General features: G+C 40.2%; 1 protein-coding gene across 2 annotated transcripts; it reads right to left on the reverse strand.

Annotated features, from left to right (window-relative positions):
* Positions 1 to 2,408: 2,408 nt before the first annotated feature.
* Positions 2,409 to 21,032, reverse strand: LOC140741441 (uncharacterized). Of its 2 annotated transcripts, XM_073071629.1 has the most exons (3): positions 20,079 to 21,032; positions 6,684 to 6,811; positions 2,409 to 4,838 (listed from the first exon to the last, which is right to left on the reverse strand). In XM_073071629.1, exon 3 carries the CDS (start codon positions 4,500 to 4,502, stop codon positions 3,435 to 3,437), a length of 1,068 nt encoding a protein of 355 aa, XP_072927730.1. In that variant the 5' UTR covers positions 4,503 to 4,838; positions 6,684 to 6,811; positions 20,079 to 21,032; the 3' UTR covers positions 2,409 to 3,434. The 2 variants fall into 2 exon arrangements, with proteins under 2 accessions (XP_072927730.1, XP_072927732.1); XM_073071631.1 differs by lacking the exon at positions 20,079 to 21,032 and having other exon boundaries at positions 6,684 to 6,998.
* Positions 21,033 to 22,839: the final 1,807 nt, after the last annotated feature.

A 22,839-nucleotide genomic window follows, 5' to 3' on the forward strand; every position in this document is an offset into this window, starting at 1 on the left:
ACGAAGGAGGAGGAACTGAGAAAAGAGGATGGTATTTTTACAAGTGGCGGAGTGAGAAGAGGCATAGTCTATGAGAATCAGTGGGCTTATAAAAAGATATCAGTAGATAAACTGTCTCTAGCAATAGAGACAAGAGATCGAGAAAGGGGAGGGAGGTGTCGGAAATAGACCAGGTAAAGCGGATGATGCCAACAAACTCAGCATGGCTGCAGAAATCAGCTCCAAGTAGTCATCGATGTAACGGAGGAAATGTTGGGGAGCGATGCCAGTGTAGGATTGGACTGCAGACTGTTCCATGTAGCCCACAAAAAGTGAAGCATTGCTGGGACCTATGCGAGTGCCCACAGCTACACCTTTCATTTAGACAAGTGGGAGGAGCCGAAGGAGAAATTATTGAGAGTGAGGACCAGTTCCACCAGACGGAGGAGAGTGGTGGTGGAGGGGAGCAGGTTGGGTCTGGTGTCCAGAAAGAAATGGAGAGCTTTGAGGCTTTTCTGGTGGGGGATGGAGGTGTATGGAAATGGACGCCCAAGGTGAAAATGAGACGATCAGGGCCAGGGAACTTGAAAAGATCCAGAGCGTGTGACGTGTCATGGATGTGGGTGGGAATGGTCTGAACTGGGGGGGGGGGGGTAGAAACAGGGTCGAGATATTATCTAGAAAGAAGCAGAGAGCTTTAAGCTCTCCATCAGCTCTTGGGTCCTTGGAGACTCCATCTTACTTCCATCCACCTTCCCTGAAAAACCCAACCTCCCCTAATTCCCCCCCTCCCCTCTGATCCCACCTCTCTGTGCCAGGTCTTCACTATTCCGTGACCTTCCCCTCTCTGAGGCAGAACGTTCTGTCCTTAGTAGGGCCTAACCTTTGTCCCCCTAAGCCCACACTTCCGTGAGTTACGCGCCCACCTTGAAGCTTCTTCTGTCGCATCCGTCTCTCTCGCTCAAATTCTAACCTCACTCCTTCCAAATGCATTGCTCTCCGCTCTCTCCACATTAATCCTAACCTCACCATCAACCCTGCAGGGAGGTGCTGTAGTAGTCTGGAGAACTGACTTCTCCCTTGCTGAGGCCAAGCAATAACTCTCAGACACTTCCTTGTACTTACCCCTCGAACAGGACCCCACTAAGGGGCACCAACCTTGTCACCCGCACCATCACTGTCCTTATTAGGGATCCCCTTATTCTGGGGATCTCCCATCCACTGCCAGCAACCTCATAGTTCCCTTACCCCACACTTCCCATTTCTACCTCCTACCCACAATCCACAAACCTGTTAGTCCAGGTAGACCCATTGTCTCTGCTTGTTCCTGTCACACTGGACTTCTACCTGCATACCTCAACTCTGTTTTATCCCCCAGTTTCAGTCCCTTCCCACCTACATCCGTGACACTTCACACGTTCTGGATTTTTTTCAAGTTCCCTGGCCCCAGTTATCTCACTTTCACCATGGACGTTGGTTTCCTCTACAGTTCCATCCTCCATTCCCCATCAGGAGGGCCTTAAAGCTCCCCACTTCTTTCTAGTTAACAGGCCTAACCTGCTCCCTTCCACGACCACTCTTCCGTCTGGCGGAACCCCGGACCTCACTTTTAATAATCTCTCCTTCGGCTCCTCCCGCTTCCTCGAAACCAAAGGTGTAGCCATGGGCACTCACATGGGTCCTAGCTTTGCCTGACTTTTTGTCAGCCACGTGGAACAGTCCGTGTTTCAAGCCTGCACTGGTGGCCATCCCCCACTTTTCCTAAACTACATCGACGGCTACATTGGTGCTGCTTCCTACAACCCATACAGAACTCTTCGACTTCATCAACTTTGCCTCCAACTTCCATTGCCCTCAAAATGTACCTGCTCTATTCCGACACCCTCTCCCCTTTCTCGATTTCTCTGTCTCCATCTCTGAAGACATTTGCCAACTGATTTTTTAATAATCCTTTTTATGACCCCATTGATTCTCACAGCCACCTGGTACTTAGTTAGCCTTGTATGCGGAGCAAGTGCTCCACCTGCCTCTACACCTCCCCCTCACCACCATTCAGGGCCTCAAGCAGTCCTTCCAGGTGAGGCAAAACTTCACCTGTGAATCTGTTGGGGTGATCTACTGAGCCTCTCCTCACACACACACACACCCCTTCTTGCTCTAATTTCTTATCTTTTTTTTCTTGTTCTGATGAAAGGTCTCGGCCGGAAACGTCGACAGTTTACTCTTTTCCATAGATGCTGCCTCACCTGCTGAGTTCCTCCAGCATTTTGTGTGTGTTTTATTGTTTATTGGCATTAATCAAGTGTTCACTGTACTTTGATGAAATCCCCCAAATGTCTTTATATAAAATGCAAACGAAATACAGTAGTTATAATTTCCAGCACGCAAGGAACAAATTTTCAAATATTATTTAAAAGAAACCCCTGTTGACGGTTAAGGTTGATGAAACAGCTAATAATTAATATTAGTTTTTAAAGGAGACACTTCAGTTTTTGTCACCAAAATGAACAGTAACACAAAACAATTCATTTTCGCATACGCCATTTTGCCAGGTAATGATGGCTCCAGTATCAATGCTTGTAGTGAAACGGTTTAAGAAAGCTACTGTGATGTAGCTTATAAAAGCTCAGAAAACATCTAGAGTTTCAAAACTGAACTTCGTTTATAACATTAAGAAAGCAACGAGCTGACTTGTTAATACACTTAACTAGTGAGCTTGACATGCTGTTGAATTCTTTAGGAATGCAATAGCCAGTGGATCGCGCGGAACAAAGAATTCCATGCAAAATGTTCAGTTTTACCTGTTCATCAAGCAATTCAAAGCTAAGAGTAATTCAAGAGCATTCACTTCCACTTTGACTTAAGCAGCACTAATCAATATAATCGTTCCCTGATACTTTTGTATTACAGATATACATATAGACATGACTTCACTGATTTGCCGTCTCATATTCTTCCAGTCCCTTACATCACCGATGTTAATGGACTCCGAGCACTCTCCGTCTGCTTGGATCGGACTACAGCTGGGATATTTTCAAGTCTCGCCAAAATTCATGTTCCGTGTTAGCTACAAAAAAAAGTTAAACTATAAGGGAATTGGAAACATTCTATAGCTGACGGGGATTCAGTGTTGTTAATATTCCGGGAAAGTGTGCTTTCTCAAGGGGGGTGGGGTGGGAACAACTCTCAATGAATGATTTATCGTTTGACATAATCCTGACAGATCGGGAGATATAGAGAACGGTATACAATTTCCGTTCAAACAAATGGTTGTGTTAATTTCCCTGAACGTGGGTTTACTTTTGTGGGTTCTCAGAACACGGGCTCTCAGAAACTGTTTACAATTTATCAAGAACATTTTCTTGAAAGATAATGTTTTATGATAAGATGCTCTGGACCAGGCATCTCAGCGGAAACTGACACCGTTGATCTAAATACGGTTCTTCAGCAAAGCGTCATTTCTCCTGAGAGTCAAAGGGCCCATCGCTGTCGTTCCAACTCTTGTTACCGCCTTTCTTCCGGTTTCTTTCGGCCATGACGATAGCGGCGATGACAGTGACCAGCACCGTGCCAGTTATCACCAAGACGGTGGCAGTCTCGGCCACGCACAGCTGCGAATCCACTGCCACCAGTGGATATCCCAGGAGGTGTCCAGGAGCTGAGCAAGTGATGTTGCTGTAATCGTCCACGTGCAGATGCCGAACACTAACGATCTTCCCAAACACTCTCTGGAGGTCGCAGTCACACGTCCAGTGATTGCGGGCGAGCTGCAGGTGGGTGCCTTGAGTCTGAATGTTCAGAAACGTTTTGAAGTTGATGTGATTCAAACGGTTTCCATTCAAACACAGGAGATTCAAGCTCCGTAGGGAGCCGAAAGCTTCTCCCTGGATGGTTGAAATGTTGTTGTTCTCCAAGTGAAGAACTTCCAGACTTTGTAGCATAAGAAAGTATCCGTTTTCAATGACGACCAGCCTGTTGTTTGCCAGGAACAGAGTCCGGAGTTTGGGCAGACCTCTGAAAACCCCGCTTTCCATGGACGTGATCAAATTGCCGCTCAGGTCCAACTTCTGCAGGCTTTCCAGATTCCGCATGCTATCGCCATGAATGTATTCAACATGGTTATTCGACAGTCTCAGTTCTATCAAGTGCTGCAGGCTATCAGAAAGATCCCCGGGTAGGAACTTTATACGATTTTGATCCAGATCTAGGCTTTCCAGAAAATTCAGGGACTCGAAGGCTCCAGAATGGATGAGATTAATTCGGTTGCGAGCCAACAGGACGACCCGCGTGGACCACAGTCCGCTGAAGGAACCGCGGGGAATCTCGGCCAGGTTGTTGTACCTAATATCTAGCATCCATGTGCCGTGTGGGATATCCCTCGGGATGGAAGTCAGGGAACGCCTTTTGCAGTCCACGAAATGGGAGAAATCATCGCAGGAGCAACGGTGTGGGCACAGTTTGAATCCATCGGTCTTCAGGATGCCCGCCAAGACACCGAGGCAAGTGGTAATAATTAGGTTCATACCGTTTGCAATTTTCAAAGTGCTTCAGAAACCGAGGCTTTCGAGAGACGGATAAACAAATTCCTTCAAGTATTTGGCGAATGCCAGTTCCATTAAACTAAGTCACTTTAACAACCTCTTGCAAATAGTTCAACTATTGAAAACATATATATCGTAGCATTTGTGTCTTTTGCTTACATTTACGGATTGTTCCCTTGATTACCTTTCTAAAACTACTTTGTCCTTTGATTTTTGGATATACAATATTCACTTTGTCACTGCAGGCTCATCGCTTGTCGTTTGTTTTTGATTTCTTCGTTGTCAAGAACGTCCAAATCTACAACCACTTTCATGTCACTGTAACAGTAAATAAAACGTATGTTACTTAACATAATGTCTAACTTTTCTCCCGCGATCCACATCAAATATACATTACCTTTATATTTGTCTGGGTTAAATTAGTTTTCCCGACAATTATATATTAAATGGCATGTAGTAAACGTGAATATTGTGTCCAGTCTTGGGTGCCTCCACTATTAGGATCTAGAACCCTCAAGATTAGGAGTCAACTATTCTGCACTAAGAAGAGGGAAGATTTCTTCACCCAAACTATGTTGAATACGTGGAATTCTGTATCCCAGAGGACTGGAGACTGGGTCACTCAAGTCTATTCATTCCCCAGGATCAACAGATTTTCAAGCAACAGGGCATTAGTGCATGAAAGTGGGGCTAAGGTAAAAGACTACCCATGACCTTGTTGAATGACAGCTTTGACTAGGGCTGAATGGCCTGCAGGTGCTTCTGTCTATTCTGTTCTTATACATAAGCTGAACCTGGAAATAAGAGCTGATTAAAGAAACCAGGCTCCTGTAGATCAATCAAAGGTCATTAATGAGATCTGGATAGGGTGTTCAAAATTGATAGAGTAAATTGCAAGGAGCCCGTTTACATTCATCACCTTCTGTAACCAAAGGACAGAAATGGGTAACTGCTGATAAAGAGGGAAGGAGGTGGTTTGTTGAATTATATTATACAGTAACTTCAAATATCTTGCAGATATAATTTGCCTTCCTTTACACATTGGTAGCCAGTCGTTATTTATGTACACTTTTTCCATAAATTCTATTGGATGTCTTTATTTTCCTTTAAATGCCTGCAAGAAAATGATTGTCAGGGTGGTATATGGTAATGTACTTTGGCATGTACTTTAGTAATAAATTTACTTTGAAAACTTAAGGATAAGCATGATGTAAAATATAAAGTTGATACATATTTGAGAAAGGATAATTTAAAATGGGTTGTGAACAGTGTTGGTGGATAGGTGTAAGTGAATAACCCAGTCAAATGATTAGAGTGGTGATAATGGACCCAATGGTGTCCTATGCTTTGAATCAACTCTGGATATTCCTTTATATTTATTAATGTTTTGTTTGTGAATTTATGAATGTAACATGAAAAAATCATTTAATTTTACACTGCATAGCAAGAAAACTTAAACCACCAAGTAGAAGACAGTCAGTTAGAAACAAAAAAATCATAAAACAATTCACAACAAAATTCTCCCTTCCTCCATGGCATTTCCAGCAGCCGGTGTTAGTAATTTTTTTTTGTGTATAGAAAAACAGCATGTACTCCATAAATGATGTTAACATAATTTTACTTTTACAAATATTTCTGAAAAATTCAAAACACCTGTAGGTAAATTCAGTGCAGGGTGTCACAAAACTGAAAACATTTCTGGTGTTATGAACACCATTGAATTTTCTTCTATAATCCTTAGGAAGGTGTCCAATGCGTCAGCTGTCTCTCATTTAAAAATATATATTATAACATGATGTAACACCCCATTCTATATCACTTCAACCCACAAGAAATTACTGTATATTTCAATTTTTCTTTAAAGTTGTCAGCCAATCCAATAAAAACTGGAAGCACACAGCAGATTAATCATTGTATAGCCACTTCTTCTATTCCTCAGAATATGGTTACAGCAATTTTACTTTCAGTGCCTGCAGTAAAACAAAAGTTGCCTGTTATTTCCACAAATTAAGGCTGATCCACTGTGTTTTTCCAGCATTTACTGCATTTAATATTTATAGAATATGAAACATTTTCTCTTTGCTTATCAGTGCAGGAATTGATTAGATTAATAACATGTAGGTAACAAGATCTGAATATATCAATATACATGATATCACTTACCCCTCTCTGTAGGATGGAATGTACTTGCAGTCTGAAGATTTGGTTCTGTATTGATGGTTTTATAGAGCTGGGGCTGTCACATGTGAAACTGCTTCCAATCAATTTTTACTTTGTTCTGACATGTCCTTCTGCAGTAACCACAGATGTTTTAACTGGAAACTTCTGTCTCCACAGATTGACAGCTCAGATTTTATTAAGATTACACTCATCAACCAAGATTAATTATTTAAAAGCCAGTTGCTTTACAGCTACCATTAATGAAGATTAAAAGTTACCGTCACAGTAAAATAAATATCTTCGAAGAAGGATTGTCATTTACTAATGCACAGTTGCAGAGAGAGAAAAAAAATAAAATTAAAAGATTGAGTTTCTGGCTCAATTCTTTAAGCATACAAAAGAATTCTAGTCTTTTGTATGCAAATCCTGTAGACAAATGGACACAAGAGAAGCTGATGCTAATTTTCTTAAGTGAATTTCCCTCAGAGGTTGATCATAACCCAAAATACAAGGGGTGATTGATAAGTTTGTGGCCTAAGGTAGAAGGAGTCAATTTTAGAAAACCTAGCACATTTATTTTTCAACATAGCACGTAAATGTAGGAGGGGACTTAGTCCAGCAGTCGGGGAGCATACGGATCTTGGACCTCCAGAAAGTGTCCACGGCATGGGTGATTGATAAGTTCGTGGCCTAAGGTCGAAGGAGATGAGTTATACAGCTCTCGTTACATGCACATGCAGTTCAACTCTGAGTGATTATGCAGAAAGTTTGAAGTTAATAACTCATCTCCTTCTACTTTAGGCCACAAACTTATCAATCACTCCTGATGAGTTATTAACTTCAAACTTTTAGTCAACCATCTTCTGAAAAGGTGGAGTCAGGTATAAAATGATAAAATAGCCTTTTCTATACACATCAGCTTCTTTGTAAAAGAAAAACTTTTGTTTTATTTGGTGCCCCTCATATTGTCACATTATTGGAACATAGGTTAGTTCATACGTGAGTGTATGTGACAAAAGTCAATAATCAGGAAATTGCTTAGGTAAAGATCACCAGAAACTATGGACTAGTAAAATGTTGCACTTCATTTAAATACAATAATGTGAAATGTAGAGTGATTTCCCAGAATGATATATTTGAAAATTGTATTGACTACGTCAGAAAGAATATGAAAGGAGATTATATGTATCTGTCTAGAAATGGAAGGGCTGGGCTGGTGGCTGATTAAAAATGAGATTAATTGCAACTTTACTATGTGCATGTGATAATTTGCCAAATCTCCTCTATGTCCCCTGGACCCTAAAAAGGTGAAAAATTAAAATTCACAGATTATAGATTAGAGTAACAATTACAGAAACAAATATTGAGGAGACGATAGAAACAATAGATCCCATTATTGCTGCTTTCAAACTTACAAATATTACATAAATGTTATCTTAAAGAAACAGGTTTAATTACAAATTAAAACATGACCACCATTTGCCCCTCCTGGTTACCACCCATCTAACTTCCTCAGCTGATGAATGTCGAACATTTGAAAGAAGCACTAAAAGCTGAAAGGGCACAGAATACAGTCTGGATGGGGGGCTTCAACATCCATCTGATTGCAACATATAAGATTATTAAGGGATTGGACAAGATAGAGGCAGGAAATATGTTCCAGATGCTGGGAGAGTCCAGTACCAGAGGGCATGGTTTGAGAATAAGGGGTAGGTCATTTAGGACAGAGTTAAGGAAAACCTTCTTCTCCCAGAGAGTTGTGGGGGTCTGAAATGCACTGCCTCGGAAGGTAGTGGAGGCCAATTCTCTGGATGCTTTCAAGAAGGAGCTAGATAGGTATCTTATGGATAAGGGAATCAAGGGATATGGGGACAAGGCAGGAACCGGGTATTGATAGTAGATGATCAGCCATGATCTCAGAGTGGCGGTGCAGGCTCGAAGGGCCGAATGGTCTACTTCTGCACCTATTGTCTATCCATCTCCAAGAATGGCTTGTTAGAATCAGCACAGTGTGAGCTGGTCAAGTCCTGCCAAATTGGATCCAATATTAAGGATAAGCCTACTTGAGCAATAAACAATCTGCCGGAAGAACCCAAAGGGTTGAGCAGCACCCAAGGGGGGTGGGGGGGGGGGGGGAAGGAGTTGTTGATGTCTCAGATTGAAACCCTGCATCAGGACTCAGGGTTCTGATGGACTTCAAAGGAAAATTACTCCAAAAGTCATAGCTTGAACAAAGGTAGATGGATAAAGCATCCCAGTCCCAGGATAGCACAGTGTGCCAGGAGCAAATATTTTAACCTGCCTCATCAATGACCTTCTTTTCATCAGTAAGTCAGAGATATTCCTCATGATAACAAAATGCTCAATTCAATTCACAGTTTTTGAGAAATAAAACATTCCATGCCAGCATGCAGCAAGATCTAGAGAACACTCAGACATAGATGATAAAGTGGCATAATATTCACAGTATAGAATGCCAGACAATGATCATCACCAGCAAGAGAGAAAGAAAGAGTCTAACCATCTATCTGTGACATTCAGTGGTAATCATTAGCATCCTGGGGTTTACCATTGAAACTCAATTGGTCCAGCAACCTGTTATGGCTGTAGGAGCATTTTTCACTGCTTGGTTGAGTGCAGCTCCAACAAAATTCAAAGAAGCTCAACAAAATCCAGAACAAGGGTGCGCAGTTGACTGGTACACAATCCACCACCTGAAGTATTCATTCCCTTCATTACCAATGCATTGCAGTTGCAGTTACAATACTACATTGTGGTTCAGGAACAGTTGTTGCCCTACAACCACTGAGCTCCTAGATGGCTTCACTAACCTCAACAGTGAACTGGCTCCACAACCTGTGGACTCACTTCTGGAGACTCTGCTGATCATGTTCTCAGTATTATTTATTTAATTATTTTATTATTTGCACAATTTGTCCTCTTTTGCCCATTGGATGTTTGTTAGTCTTTGTTATGTATGGGTTTTTTTCTTGGATTCTATTGTATTACTTTATTTTCCTGTGGGTGCCTACAAGAAGATGAATCTCAATCTTGTATATGTTATACCTACTTTGATAATAAATTTGCTTTGTACTCATAAAATAAACTGCAACTATTCCCTTAGCCTACTCCCACAGCACCTCACCCAACTCATGATCTCTACCAGAAAGGAACAAATGGTTTCAGGTGAATAGGAACACCACCACCTGTAGGTTCTCTCCAAATCACACTCCATCCCATCTTGGAAACAGTTCACCCTTTCTTCACCGTCACCAAGTCTAAGTTCCAGAACCCCAATTCAACATTACGGTGGGGGGGGGGGGGGGGGACCTTCAATTGTTCAAAAATATGGCTCATCCTCCCCTACTCAAGAGCAGTTAGAGATAGGAAATAACTTCTAGCCATACCAACAATGCCAAAATGCTTTTTAAAAGTCTTAAGTATAACTAAGACTACAGTCAAGTGCAAACACGAGGAAATCTGCAGATGCTGGAAATTCAATCAACACACACAAAATGCTGGTGGAACACAGCAGGCCAGGCAGCATCTTTAGGAAGAACTACAGTCGACGTTTCAGGCTGAGACCCTTCATCAGGACTACACTACAACAGCGCCGCCACCCCCCCCCCCCCCCCATCAGTGGGTTTTATAGTGAGGTTGGGATTGGTGCGGTGGGAGTGGAGAGCAGAGTGTTTGGAAGGAGTGAGGTTGGAATTGGAACAAGGTGTGGTGAAGTCGAGACAGTTGATGTCCCATATAGTGAGGTTGGGATTGGTGCAATATTCCTGATGGTCCTGACAAAGGGTCTCGGCCTGAAACATTGACTGTACTTCTTCCTATAGATGCTGCCTGGCCTGCTGTGTTCCACCAGCTGTGCTACAGTCAAGTGACTAATTTAAAACATTAAGAAAAAAGAGCAGGGATAAGAATGTACATTTATACTTGGAAAAGACAATAAATATATTGGATCCTCTTCAAAGTATTAATAATTTTATATGTATTTTTGGTAAGATCTTTAACCTTGATTCTCAGTCAATAACAAAAATTAAATGCAAATTTCCAGTCTTACTGATCTATTTTTATGTTCTGTAGAGGGATGAAACTAAACACCACATGAACATGATCACAGCTGGAAATTTGAATCAACTTTGCTGCGTGACCCAAAGGTTTCCCCAGACAGCTATAAACAGATTGCTTTCGTACTTCCATCAAATTGAAACATAATCTGGATATATCCCTGCTAATACCAACCAATGTGTTCATCCTCTGGGTCTCAATATGAAACAATTAAGGAGTGCTTTATTGCATTGTGAGCCGAGACCATTTTCTCAAATGACATCTGAAATTAGATGCTGAATTTAAATTGCATCAATTAAAAACACATAAAAAGTAATAAAATTGTAGGTTGTATTTTCCCAGTCAAAATATTCCAAGCCTTTTTGATGAACCATTCCAAATTTACCGTTGCCTGTGTTATGTTAAGAACATCTTATGCTTCATCAAGTTCCTTTTGGTGGCTTTAACAATGGTGTTAATGTACTTAAATTTAAAAGATCAATGCTCCCTCCAAAATAACAAAATACTCATTTGAATAATTATTTCCCAATGTTGTGTATAGAAATTGCGTCGATACTACTAAAAAAATTTACTTAATTATGCTGTTGGACTTTGTGGTAAAAAGCCAATAAACTTTACAATTTTATTGTAACAGAAGTATGATGAATTTAACAACCCCCCCTTCCCCTTCCATCTGAAAAACCCTACTTTATTTGTGCAGCAAAATTGCTAGAAATCCAGGTTTCCAGTAATAGCACAAGATGACATCTGGGATTCATCAACTTTGTGCTCTATGGCCTTTCTCCTCTACCAACCAAATTTACAGAACAGGGCAAATGTTGGTGAAGGGAATGTGTGGATTAGTGTAAAGTTAAGTGTAGACAAATAAATAGAGAAAGGAACAAAGTGCAATAAGATGGAGATTAAGAAAAGACAAAAAGTTTATAACAAAAAGTGATGAATACGCAGAATAAGAGTATATGATAAGCCAGGTGTAGTGCGGATTTGTTGGTCCCTGGGAAGTTTATTATGAGCAAGATATATATTCAAATATTCTTACTTATATCCAATACTGCAAGTTATTTTCCAAAAGAAGTCCATTTACTTTGCATTTCTAAATGTGAAATAGCAGAAATTATATTTTGCAAAAGTAGCACATAAATATTATGGAGAATATAAAAACTCTTTAAAAGTATTATCCATAAAAAATCCAAGACCCTCCCCCCAGTTTCACTTGTTTTCTTTAACGTTTGAACCATAAATCATTTCATTAGCAGAATCCATGCAATGAGATATACCAACCGTAAATGGTGGAGATAAGATTTAAGTCTCAAATACTGTGCAAGCTATAAATTTCATGATACGTAATCAATTCCAGTTAGGACTGGATAGCACAGTTAGTCTTCCTATCTTTTTATCAAAACTAATGATGACATGAAGCAAAATGTGAAGAAATGGAAATTATATTTTAAATGTAAGAAATAAAGAATATTTCTGGAAATCAAGAATAATACAAAATGCTGGAGGAACTCAGCATGTCAGTTAGAATCTATGGAAAATGAGAACAGTTTGGGCCAAGGTCCTTCAACAGGAAGGTCATGATGAAGGGTCTCAGCCTGAAATATCAACCGTTCTCATTTCTATAGATGTTGCCTGACCTGTTAAGCTCCTTCAGCATTTTGTATCTGTTTCACTGGAACTTATATTATCTCTTTTTCACAAACTACTCAACTTTTACTTCTTAATGATTGAAAAAGCAATTATTTTTCAGCAATTCCAAACACATCATGTTATAAGAAATAAATTATGTCATCGAGCTGCTGAATGTTTATAGCCTGCAGGCAACCTTGATCTTTGTCAATGACTTAGCAAAGCAGATTGCTTTGCAATTTTAACAAGATCTACCAATATACTGTTACCTTGTCCATCTAATCAGGACCCGAGTTGATGGAACCTATTAAGTATATTGCAGTAGAAGATTATGCATTTTCCAGTATTGACTGGGATTGCCTTAATGTAAGGGACTTAAATTCTTTCTCTAAGTGCATTCAATAAAGTTTTTTTGAGAAAAATATATACATACATTTTGTTTTAACACACACACAGTCCTACTAGGGACAGGGCAGTAGTCGACCACATCTTGGGAAACGAAACTGGGCAGTTGATGAAAGTGTTGGGGAGGGGAGCAATTTGGGAACAGTAACCATAATTCTTTAAGTTTCAAAGTTGTTAGGGAAAGGGGAAAGGTTTTTAATTAGGAACAGTCTGATTCCAATAGCGTAAGATGTTGTCTGGTGAAAGTAGATTGGGATCAGATGCTCATGGATAAATCAACCAACGACCAGTGGAAGTCTTTTAAGACCATAAGACACAGGAGCAGAATTAGGTCATTTGGCCCACGTCTGCATTGCCATTCCATCATGGCTGATTTATTTTCCCTCTCAATCCCATTCTCCTGCTTTCCCCCATAACATTTGACACCCTTACTAATCAAGAACATATCGACCTCTGTTTTAGATATACCCAATGACTTGGCCTCCACAGCCATCTGTAGCAATGGACTCTGCAGATTCACCAGCCTTTCGCTCATGAAATTCTTCCTCATCTCTGTTCTAAAGAGACAGTCTTGTCTTCTGAGGCTGTGCCCTCTGGTCCTAGACTCTCCTACTATAGGAAACATCCTCTCCACATCCACTCTATCTCAGCCTTTCAATATTCAGTAAGTTTCAATGAGATTCTCCTCACTCTTCAAAACGTCAGTGAGTACAGACCCTGAGCTACCAAATGTTCCTCATATGTTAACCCTTTCAGTACTGGGAGCATTCCTATAAACCTCCTCTGGACCCTTTCTTAGATATGGAGTCAAAACTGTTCACAGTACAACAAATATAGTCTGAGCAATGCCTTTTAAAGCCTTGTGAAGGCTATCCTAACAAGGATTATACATATCAAAAGAGACTTGGTAAGAGTTCAGGGTGAGCATGCTTCAATAAGTGAGAATGGCAAAAATAGCAAGATTAGGGAACCTTGGGTGACAAAGGGTATTGAAGACCTGATGAGGAAGAAAAAGTAAACATACAGCAGGCATAAGTAACTGGGACTGAATCTCTTGAGGAATAGAGTGTAAAAGAGTCAGAGTATTACAGCACAGAAATAATCCCTTTGACCCAACCATTCATGCAAACCAAGATGCCCCATCTAAGCTAGTCCCAATTGCCTGCATTTAGACCATATTCCTCTGAACCTTTCTGTCCATGTACTGTCTAAGTGTTTCAATTGTACCCACCTCTACATCTTCATGTGGCAGCTCACTCCATATACCCACCACATCTGGGTGAAAAACTTGCTCCTCTCACCTTAAACTTAAGCTCTTGAGTTTTACATTCCCCAACACTGGGGGTTTAAAAAAGACTACTAATACCACTCATGATTTTATAGATATCTATAAAATCACCCCTCAGCCTTCTTTCTCCAGGGAAAACAATCCGTGGGTGGGAGGGAAGGGAAGGGAAGTATATATTCAGTAAATGGAAGCATGCTGAGGAATGTTGATGAAGAGGAGCCTTAGGGTTTAAGTCCATGGCTTACCGTTAGTGACAATGCAGGTAGATGGGCTGTATGGTATACCTGCCTTCATAGGTTATGATATAGAATGTGAAAGTTGGATGTTTATGTTGCAAATTTACAAAACCCTGGTTAGACTGTACTTGGAGATGAAAGAGCTGAAAGAGGTAAATAAAGTTATAAGATGCATAGATAGGGTAGATGGGGTATGTTAGGGGTATCAAAAGCAAAAGGATTCATTTCAGCTGAGGGGAAGGAGTTTTAAAAGGGATTTAATGGAGATGGACAAGTATTTTTTTTTTAAAACAGCTCGTTGATATCTGGAACAGCAGAGAATACAAAATACTTCCTTTCTAATATTAAAGTAGGAATTTGGCAAAATATATTAATCTTAAAGAATTTCAGCAAGTTATTTTAGCATGGCTTTTTTTCTTGTTAAATAAATATTAACAAGAAAGGGCCTACTGGAACAGCACAGGAACAGGCCCTTTGGCCCACAACATTTGTGCTGGCCACGATACCAATTTAAACTGCTTATCTTCCACAACATGGCCAAAATCCTTCCATTCATTTGCCTGAAACATTCCTATCATATGTTTCCAGCATTTCCCCTGGCAATGTGCTTCAGACACCTACCACTATGTTAATTAAAAAAATTGCCTCATAAATCTCCTTTTATACAAATGCAAGATGATTTCCTGACTTTTATATTTGGTGCCCCATACATCTTAACACTCAACACCATTGGTGTTGCCACTTTCAGGGAGCTAGAGAGCATCTGATGAGGTTAGCAAGCACCCAGCTCATATTTTAAAAATCTGTACAACAGCATTGCCATAGCTGAAGTTCTGGATAAATGGATTGAATTAGTGCTTGGATGGAGATGGGAGAATCTCCAGATTGAAATTCATCTGCCAAGTACATTAATAGGAGGTAGCAGCTCAGATCAACTAAGAATTTGAGAATATTCCCAGTCTCTCAGAAACCAGACGTCTTAGTCCTGACACTAGACTCATACTGCTGCAAACAGGAATAAAGATTTCAGTCTAATAATAGATTGAGGATTTTTCCATCATGAATAAATTTGAACATGAGAATTGTCTATTATTGTTACTTTATGTCATTTAAGTATCTATTACCTTCAATCATCATACATGATCAAAACCTGTGCAACATTCAATTAAAAATTCATTATTCATGCCTGAGATGCAACTGAGCAATGACACCTGTGTTTATTAGGTTCATGGATGAATATTTATTCCAGAATGGTCTTATTAGTCAAAGAAAAACATAAGAATAAATTAGCCTAGATGCTTGTGAAGTTAGTTAACATAGTCTTGCAATGCTGAATTAATAGTATACTTCAAGATTCTGATAGCAAGAGACCAGAAATAAAATCTACTTTGCAGATCTTAAATCTACACCTGACCTCTAGCCCACTACAGCTGGATGATGCAATGAGTTGAATGAATGGGACAAAGAACAATATAAGAGTCAGGTTTTGAAATGAAGAACAGTTTAAATTTCGTGAAAAATTGAAGCACAAGAATTAAATGTTTTATATTTTAACTATGAAAAATGTTTGAGAATTACATTTAAACTATGGGCACATTTACAACACTAAAATAATTTCAGATAGCAACAATGTCTTGATTTGCTTTATACAGAGCATATTATGTAATCAAAAAGGCTGACAGACTGAGTACAGGAATTGGCACTTCCAAATAACTGAGTTCCAAGTCGAGAAAAACTACATTCAATCCTTTATTACGAAACCAGCAAAGACAAATGATCTTATAGCAACATTAAAAATTAACTAAACTTAAATTAGCAATATAGTGAAATAAGCAAGTAGCATTCAAATTAGCGTAATTAAGCGGTCAACAAAGAAAAACACCACCCCCAGCTCACTCCCTCTCAACAAAAGTAAAACAGAGTGAATGCATAACAATACTTCTTGCTTCTACCGCGCCCCAACCCACATGACAAATTACCGAAACTCAAAGTAAACGCACAATACAAAATGCAATACAGACAAAAAGTAGATACATGGCTCCTACATTATGAATACAAACCTATTGCATCTCATTAAAACTTCGCAACATTCTTTATTGAAGCAAACACTGTAGTGTAGTAACGGGTAGACAGAGTGGTGATGGAGGTTTCTGGTACACTGGTCTTCATCAGTTAGGGAGCTAACTATAGAAGTTGGGAGATTATAGCGCAGTTCCACAAGACTTTGGTGAATCAGCACTTGGAGTACTGTATTCAGTTTTGGTCACCCTCCTATGGGAGAGACATTATTAAACTGGAAAGAGTGCAAAAAAGATTGGCAAGGATATTGCCGGAGATTGAGGGACTGAATTGTAGGGGGAGTTTTGACTGAGAGGCAATCCTATAGAGGTGTATAAAATCATGGGGGGGCATAGATAGAGTGACACACATATCATGCTGGAGGAACTCAGCAGGTCAGGCAGCATCTATGGAGAGGAGTAAGCAGTCAACGTTTCAGGCCAAGACCCTTCATCGTGTTTGTTTCCAGATGGTGAATTCACTGTCTTCCCTCCCCCACCTCCAGAGTGGCAGAAACAAGAACTAGAGGACATAGATTTAAGGTGAGAGGGGAATGATTGAGTTGGAACCTGAGGGACAATCTTGTTTCTCCCCATACAGAGAGTGGAATGTATAGCATATGGAATGAACTGCCAGAGAAAGCAGTTGGGGCAAGTATAACAACAACTTTTAAAAAGTACCTGTACAGGGACATGGATAAGAAAGGTTTGGAGATATATACACTAAACAGGACAAATGGGACTAGTTTGGATGAACATCTTGGACAGCATGGATCAGTTGGACTGAAGGGTCAGGTTCAGTGTTGTATTACTCTATAACGCCATATACTGATGGCACTTGTTGGCAATTAGACATCCTCCTCTCCACATTCAAAGTTCCAGAAAAAGTGAAAAACCATCAGAGATGATGCACGAGAATTATATCAGTCTTGTTCTGCTTCCATTTTTATGCATTTACAATCTGAAAGATAACTTTAGCAAAATACACAAAGTCATCAGACATGTGATGAATATTTTGGTGACAAATTCAACAAAAATCACATTTTGTGAAATCAAGCCATTATCTTTTGCTTAGGATACCAGATACATTTCAGTAAGGAAATACTGAAAGGAAATTACAGTAAGGAAATAATCCACTGGAATTTGCAAGAAAGAATATTTGTACATAATGATGCAACTTTGATGCAAGACCTTACGAGTCTAGGAATTCACCATGTAATTGCATGTACAAACTAGGCTGCAATGGCAATTCAATATTACCTACACTATTTGCAGAGTTACAGATAAGTGAGGTGGGTACTGAAAACCATTTACTTCTGAGAAATCTAGCACCTATCTCATAATACATATTAACCAAGGACAGTATAAATAAAGACTATACTTCTTGGTCTTAATCAGGATGCAAAATATGCCATTTCTTACAGTGCTGCTTCCTGAGTAACTCATGCAAAATGCTGGAGGAACTCAGCAGGTCAGGCAGCATTTATGATAAGGAATATACAATTGACATTTGGAGCCAAGCCCCTTTATCAGGACTGAGAGGGAAGGGGGAAGCAGCCAGAACAAGGAGATAGGGGAGGGTCAGGAGTACAAGCAAGAAGGCAATAGGTGAAGCCAATTAGATGGGGGTGGGGCAGGGATGAAGTAAGCTGGGAGGTGATAGATGGAAAAGGTAAAGGGCTGAAGAGGAGGAATCTGATAGGAGAGAAGAGTAAACCATGGGAGAAAGGGCAAGAGGTGGGGTGCACCAGGAGGAGGTGATAAGCAGGTGAGGAGAAGAGAAGAGGTAAGAGGGGAGCCAGAGTGGGGGGGGGGGGGGTGGAAAATGACAGAAGGGAGAAGAGGGAAAAATTACTGGAAGTTAGAAAAATAGATCTTCATGCCATCTGGGTAACCTCCAAACTGATGGAATATGAGGTGTTGCTCCTCCAACTGGAGAGTGACCACATTGTGGCAGCCATGAACAGACATGTTGAAATGGGGTTGGGAATTGGAATTAAAATAGTTGCCCATCGGGAAATCCTACAGTACTTGTTGTGGATGGAGCGAAGGTTCTCGACAAGGTGGTCCCCCGATCTACACCAGGTCTCACCAGTGTAGAGGCTGCATCAGAAACACTGGATACAGTAGACAATCCCCAGCAAATTTGCAGGTGAAGCATTGCCTCACCTGGAAGGACTGTTTGGGGCTCTGAATAGAGGTGAGGGAGGTGGTGAATGGGCAGGTGGAGAACTTATTCCACTTGCAGGAATAAGTGCCAGGAAGGAGATTAGTGGGGAGGGACAGATGGACAAGGGAATCACAGAGAGAGCAATCCCTGTGAAAAGAGATGGAGGGTGGGGTGTAAGGATGTTTTTGGTCATAGGATCCTGTTGAAAATGGCGGAAATTGTGGAGAATGATGTGCTGGATACAGAGGCTCATCAGGTGATAAGTCCAAGAGGAACTTTATCCTTGTTAAGGTGATAGGAAGATGGGGTGAGTGCAGATGTCATGGCCTCCTCTACTGCCACATTGAGGCCTCTTTCAGGTTGGAGGAGCAACATCTTATATTCCATCTAGTTAGCCTCCAACCTAAAGGCATGAACATCAATTTCTCCAACTTCAGGTAACATTTCCCTGAAGTTTCTTCAATTCCCCACTTGGGCTCCCCTCTTACCTCTGCTCCTCAACTGCTCTTCACCTCTCCCAGTGCCCCCTCTTCCCTTTCTCCCATGGTCCACTCTCCTCTCTCTTCAGATTCCTTCTTCTCCAGCCCTTCACCTCCCAGCTTCTGATTTTATCCCCTCCCCCACCCACCAGGCTTCAGCCAGCACCTTCTAGCCTGTACTCCTTCCCCTCCCCGTGTTATTCTGGCTTCTTCCCCCTTCCTTTCCAGTCCTGATGAAGGGTCACTGCACAAAACATCATCTGTTTATTCCTTTCCAGAGATGCTGCCTGACCTGCTGGGTTCCTCCAGCATTTCTTGTGTTTATGATTTACTTCACTCTTCCTTTCTAGTTGAGAATTGCTAGTCTAGCAATAATTCGAGAACATTATCCATACCTACCTATGATAATTTATTTTGTCCATTGTTCATAACTTGCTAACTTACTCAAAACTTCCAAACTTCTGTATTACAAGATCTATGTAAAGGTATCTGACATGTCACCCAAGAAAAAAAATTGTTCAATAACCAATTTACAGAGCAAAATTATATTTTGTACAAAGTCACTATCTGATGCCCAATACGTCAATGTATTTCTCAATTTAAGAGTAGATAATCCCCTGGGATTTGCAATACCCTCAATATGCTACAATACATAATCTATAATGGATCAAAATAACATCCATCCCAGTATAATGAATAGCCAAGATTGTTGGCACAGATTCAAATCACTACCTCATAAATTGAGATGAAGTTTAAGCAATTTATAAATGTCAGAACAGCACGAGCTGGACCTCAGCCCCAAATGCATTGCCTTCTATTTGTGTCCCTGTGTAATACAATGAACGATTTATTTAGAATCTATTTATTTTGTTTTCTTACTATGAGCACATATATCAGTTTTGTGGTAAAGGTCAGTTGAAAACGTAAAAAGGTTATTTTCAAGCATTATGAAACAGTCATCATGGTATTAGTATTCTTCCCAACAGTGGATTTGGGGCAAATTAAATGTCCATTCTGTATTACATCAGAATTTATATTTAATGCACCTTGAACTTACCATGAAAGGATAGTTCACCTGGTTTCATTACATAGGCCTCTTTCTGTAAAATAATACAAATATCAGGATGGAGGTGCTGATTTTTATGCTTAGTCAGTATCATCACCATTCTATCTAACATATGGGCAAACTTATCACTGGAACACAGAATAATACAACTCAGGAACAAGCCGTTTGGCTCACAATGTTTATGGCAACAATGATGTCAACTTAAGTAGCATATCTGCAGACAATGACCTCAATCTTTCTATCTCAGGCATTCTTAAAAGCCTCTTGAATAATGCTTTTGTATCTGCTTCCACCACCTCCCTGGCATCAGGCTCTAGGCATCTACCACTTGATGCGAGCAAACTTAATTTTGCAAGATTCCTTTAACCTTTCCCCTTTTAGTCTATACTCTCTAGTATTTGACATTTCCACCCTTCGAAAAAGACCATCTACCCCATCAATGCCTCTCATAATGTTATATGTTAATGCTTACCCTCTGCTTCTGACTCTCCAGAGAAAAACTTCTCTCTATATCTAATTCCTTCTAGTCTGATCAACATCCTGACAAATCTCTTCTGCACCCTCCATACCTGCACACACTCCCTTTAATACAATGACCAGAAGTGCACATAATACTCCAAAATTTTTATACAGCTGCAACACAACTTTCATTTTTACACTCTATCCCCTGACCACTGAAGGCAAGTATGCCATACATCAGCTTTCCTACCATGCACACTTGTGTTGCAACTTACAGGGAGCATCATCTTACACCTCTAGATTCCCCTGTATAGCAATGCCACTTACTTAAGGTCTTGCCTCTTACTTTTAACCTTCCAAAGTGGAACACCTACACTTGTCTGGATTTGTGAAGAGAGCCATTGCACCCAAGCATACCTCTCCTCACTAATGACAACACACACATTCTTCCAGCTAGTTTCCATGGTAAAAAATGGTCAAGTTTAGCCAAACTGAAATTAGTCAATTTAGCATGCACAAGAAAATATATCTTGAACCTTTTATTTTAGAGTTTTATTGACCGAGACCCTTTAATTTCTGAACTAATTGAAGAAAGGAGCAACCAGGCCATACCTCATGTTGGAACTTTAATCTACCTTGAATGGACCGAGAGTCAAAGAGAACTACCTCAAGACCCTTAATTTAATGAGGAAGAATACAATTAAGAATCTCATTCTCTGTGACCTGCTGAAAATGATAAGTAAATATTACATGAAGACAACTAGAATTCCCCCTATCCCTTGTTGCCTGGGCTCTTAAATGCAGTGATATTGGCAAAAATGCCTTGCTGTAAAATCATAACCCTGGAAAAAAAAAGACAAAACCATTCAGTAAGGGAGAAATGCTGGAATAGTGCAAACAATTCACAATAACCTCACTGATTTTATCAGGTGTGAAAAGTTTGTTCATTTTCAGTGAACAAAAGTCCCAGGTTGGTGCTAATAACCAGTAGTCAGTTAACACTTTGATACTCATTGCTGCATTTGAAGAGTGGGCTCAACAATCATCAATAGTAGATGGCATAAATCACCTTTGACAGCAAAAACTAAAATAATAAATCCTCCTTTGAGAGCTCAAATGAAATTACCACTCCCATTTCACCAAAACATTTTCACAAGTGGTACAATTGTTTTATTGAGCACCTTGTTTATGAAATGTGACCTACCATTAATCAATCAAATATACAACCCAAAAGATGGCCATTTGGCTCATCATGCCCGTGCTGGTTCAAACAGACCATTGTTCAATACAAGGAGCAACACAACCACCTAAATATTAATGCTATTTTTATGACAGACTAGTGGTGTGATATTTGGTCTCAACATCCCAAGGCCTGGAAAAGTGGGGAACGAAAGGACAATTGTAGGAGCTGCTGCTTCAGATTGCTAAGATAATGGTTTGTTGCAGGAAAGGTTAAATTGTGTAGCTAAAGGACCGGAACAGAATTAACTCTTTGCCAATATTCCAATTGTGCTGCATTTTGCCAGCACCTATTGCACAAACTCACAAAAAGGAATGACTACACAATATATTCTGCAATACTGTTACCAGAGGAGGAAGGAATCCAATAGTTAAAGTTGTCAGATTATAACTTGCACAAAAGGAAATGAGAGTTGATCCTCTCACCCTCAGAGATATCAGTGCAAAGCTTCCTCTGAGCAATGCTCCAAGTCCAACTACCACCAGATGTTTCATTAATGCCCTTACTTCCATCATCAAGTTAGAAATGGTGAAGTTTACTCATGATTATAAGATCACAAACATGAAAAAAAAAATCTGTAGATGCTGGAAATCCAAGCAACACACACAAAATGCTGGAGGAACTCAGCAGACCAGGCAGCATCTATGGAAAAGAGTATAGCTGATGTTTCGGGCAAAGCCCCTTCAGCAATTCTGGACAGGACTTCTCATTTTCTCTCCCAGTCCTGATGAAGGGCGTCAGGCCAAAACGTCAACTGTACTCTTTTCCACAGACGCTGCCTGACCTGCTGAGCTCCTCCAGCATTTTGTGTGTGGTTGCTTTGATTTCCAGCATCTTCAGATTTTTCTCAGCTTTGATTAAACCTACAGACTGTATCGTGGTTTTCTCAACAGTCTTTGATTTTATATTTCAGACTTAAGGTAAACATTACCATAACAGTCATCATAAAGGAACACAAAAATAATTCCTGATGAACAGACTAAAGTCTAATTGCATATATTTATCGCAATTCTAAAGAGAAGAGAGCCATTGACTTTCGGCATGCAACATCAA

Source organism: Hemitrygon akajei, chromosome 18, assembly GCF_048418815.1.
Source record: "Hemitrygon akajei chromosome 18, sHemAka1.3, whole genome shotgun sequence".
NCBI classification, from domain to species: Eukaryota; Metazoa; Chordata; class Chondrichthyes; order Myliobatiformes; family Dasyatidae; genus Hemitrygon; species Hemitrygon akajei.

What these genes read in the sequence shown, in the direction of transcription:
- LOC140741441 (XM_073071629.1), bottom strand. Translation starts at nt 4,502, where the DNA reads ATGAACCTAATTATTACCACTTGCCTCGGTGTCTTGGCGGGCATCCTG.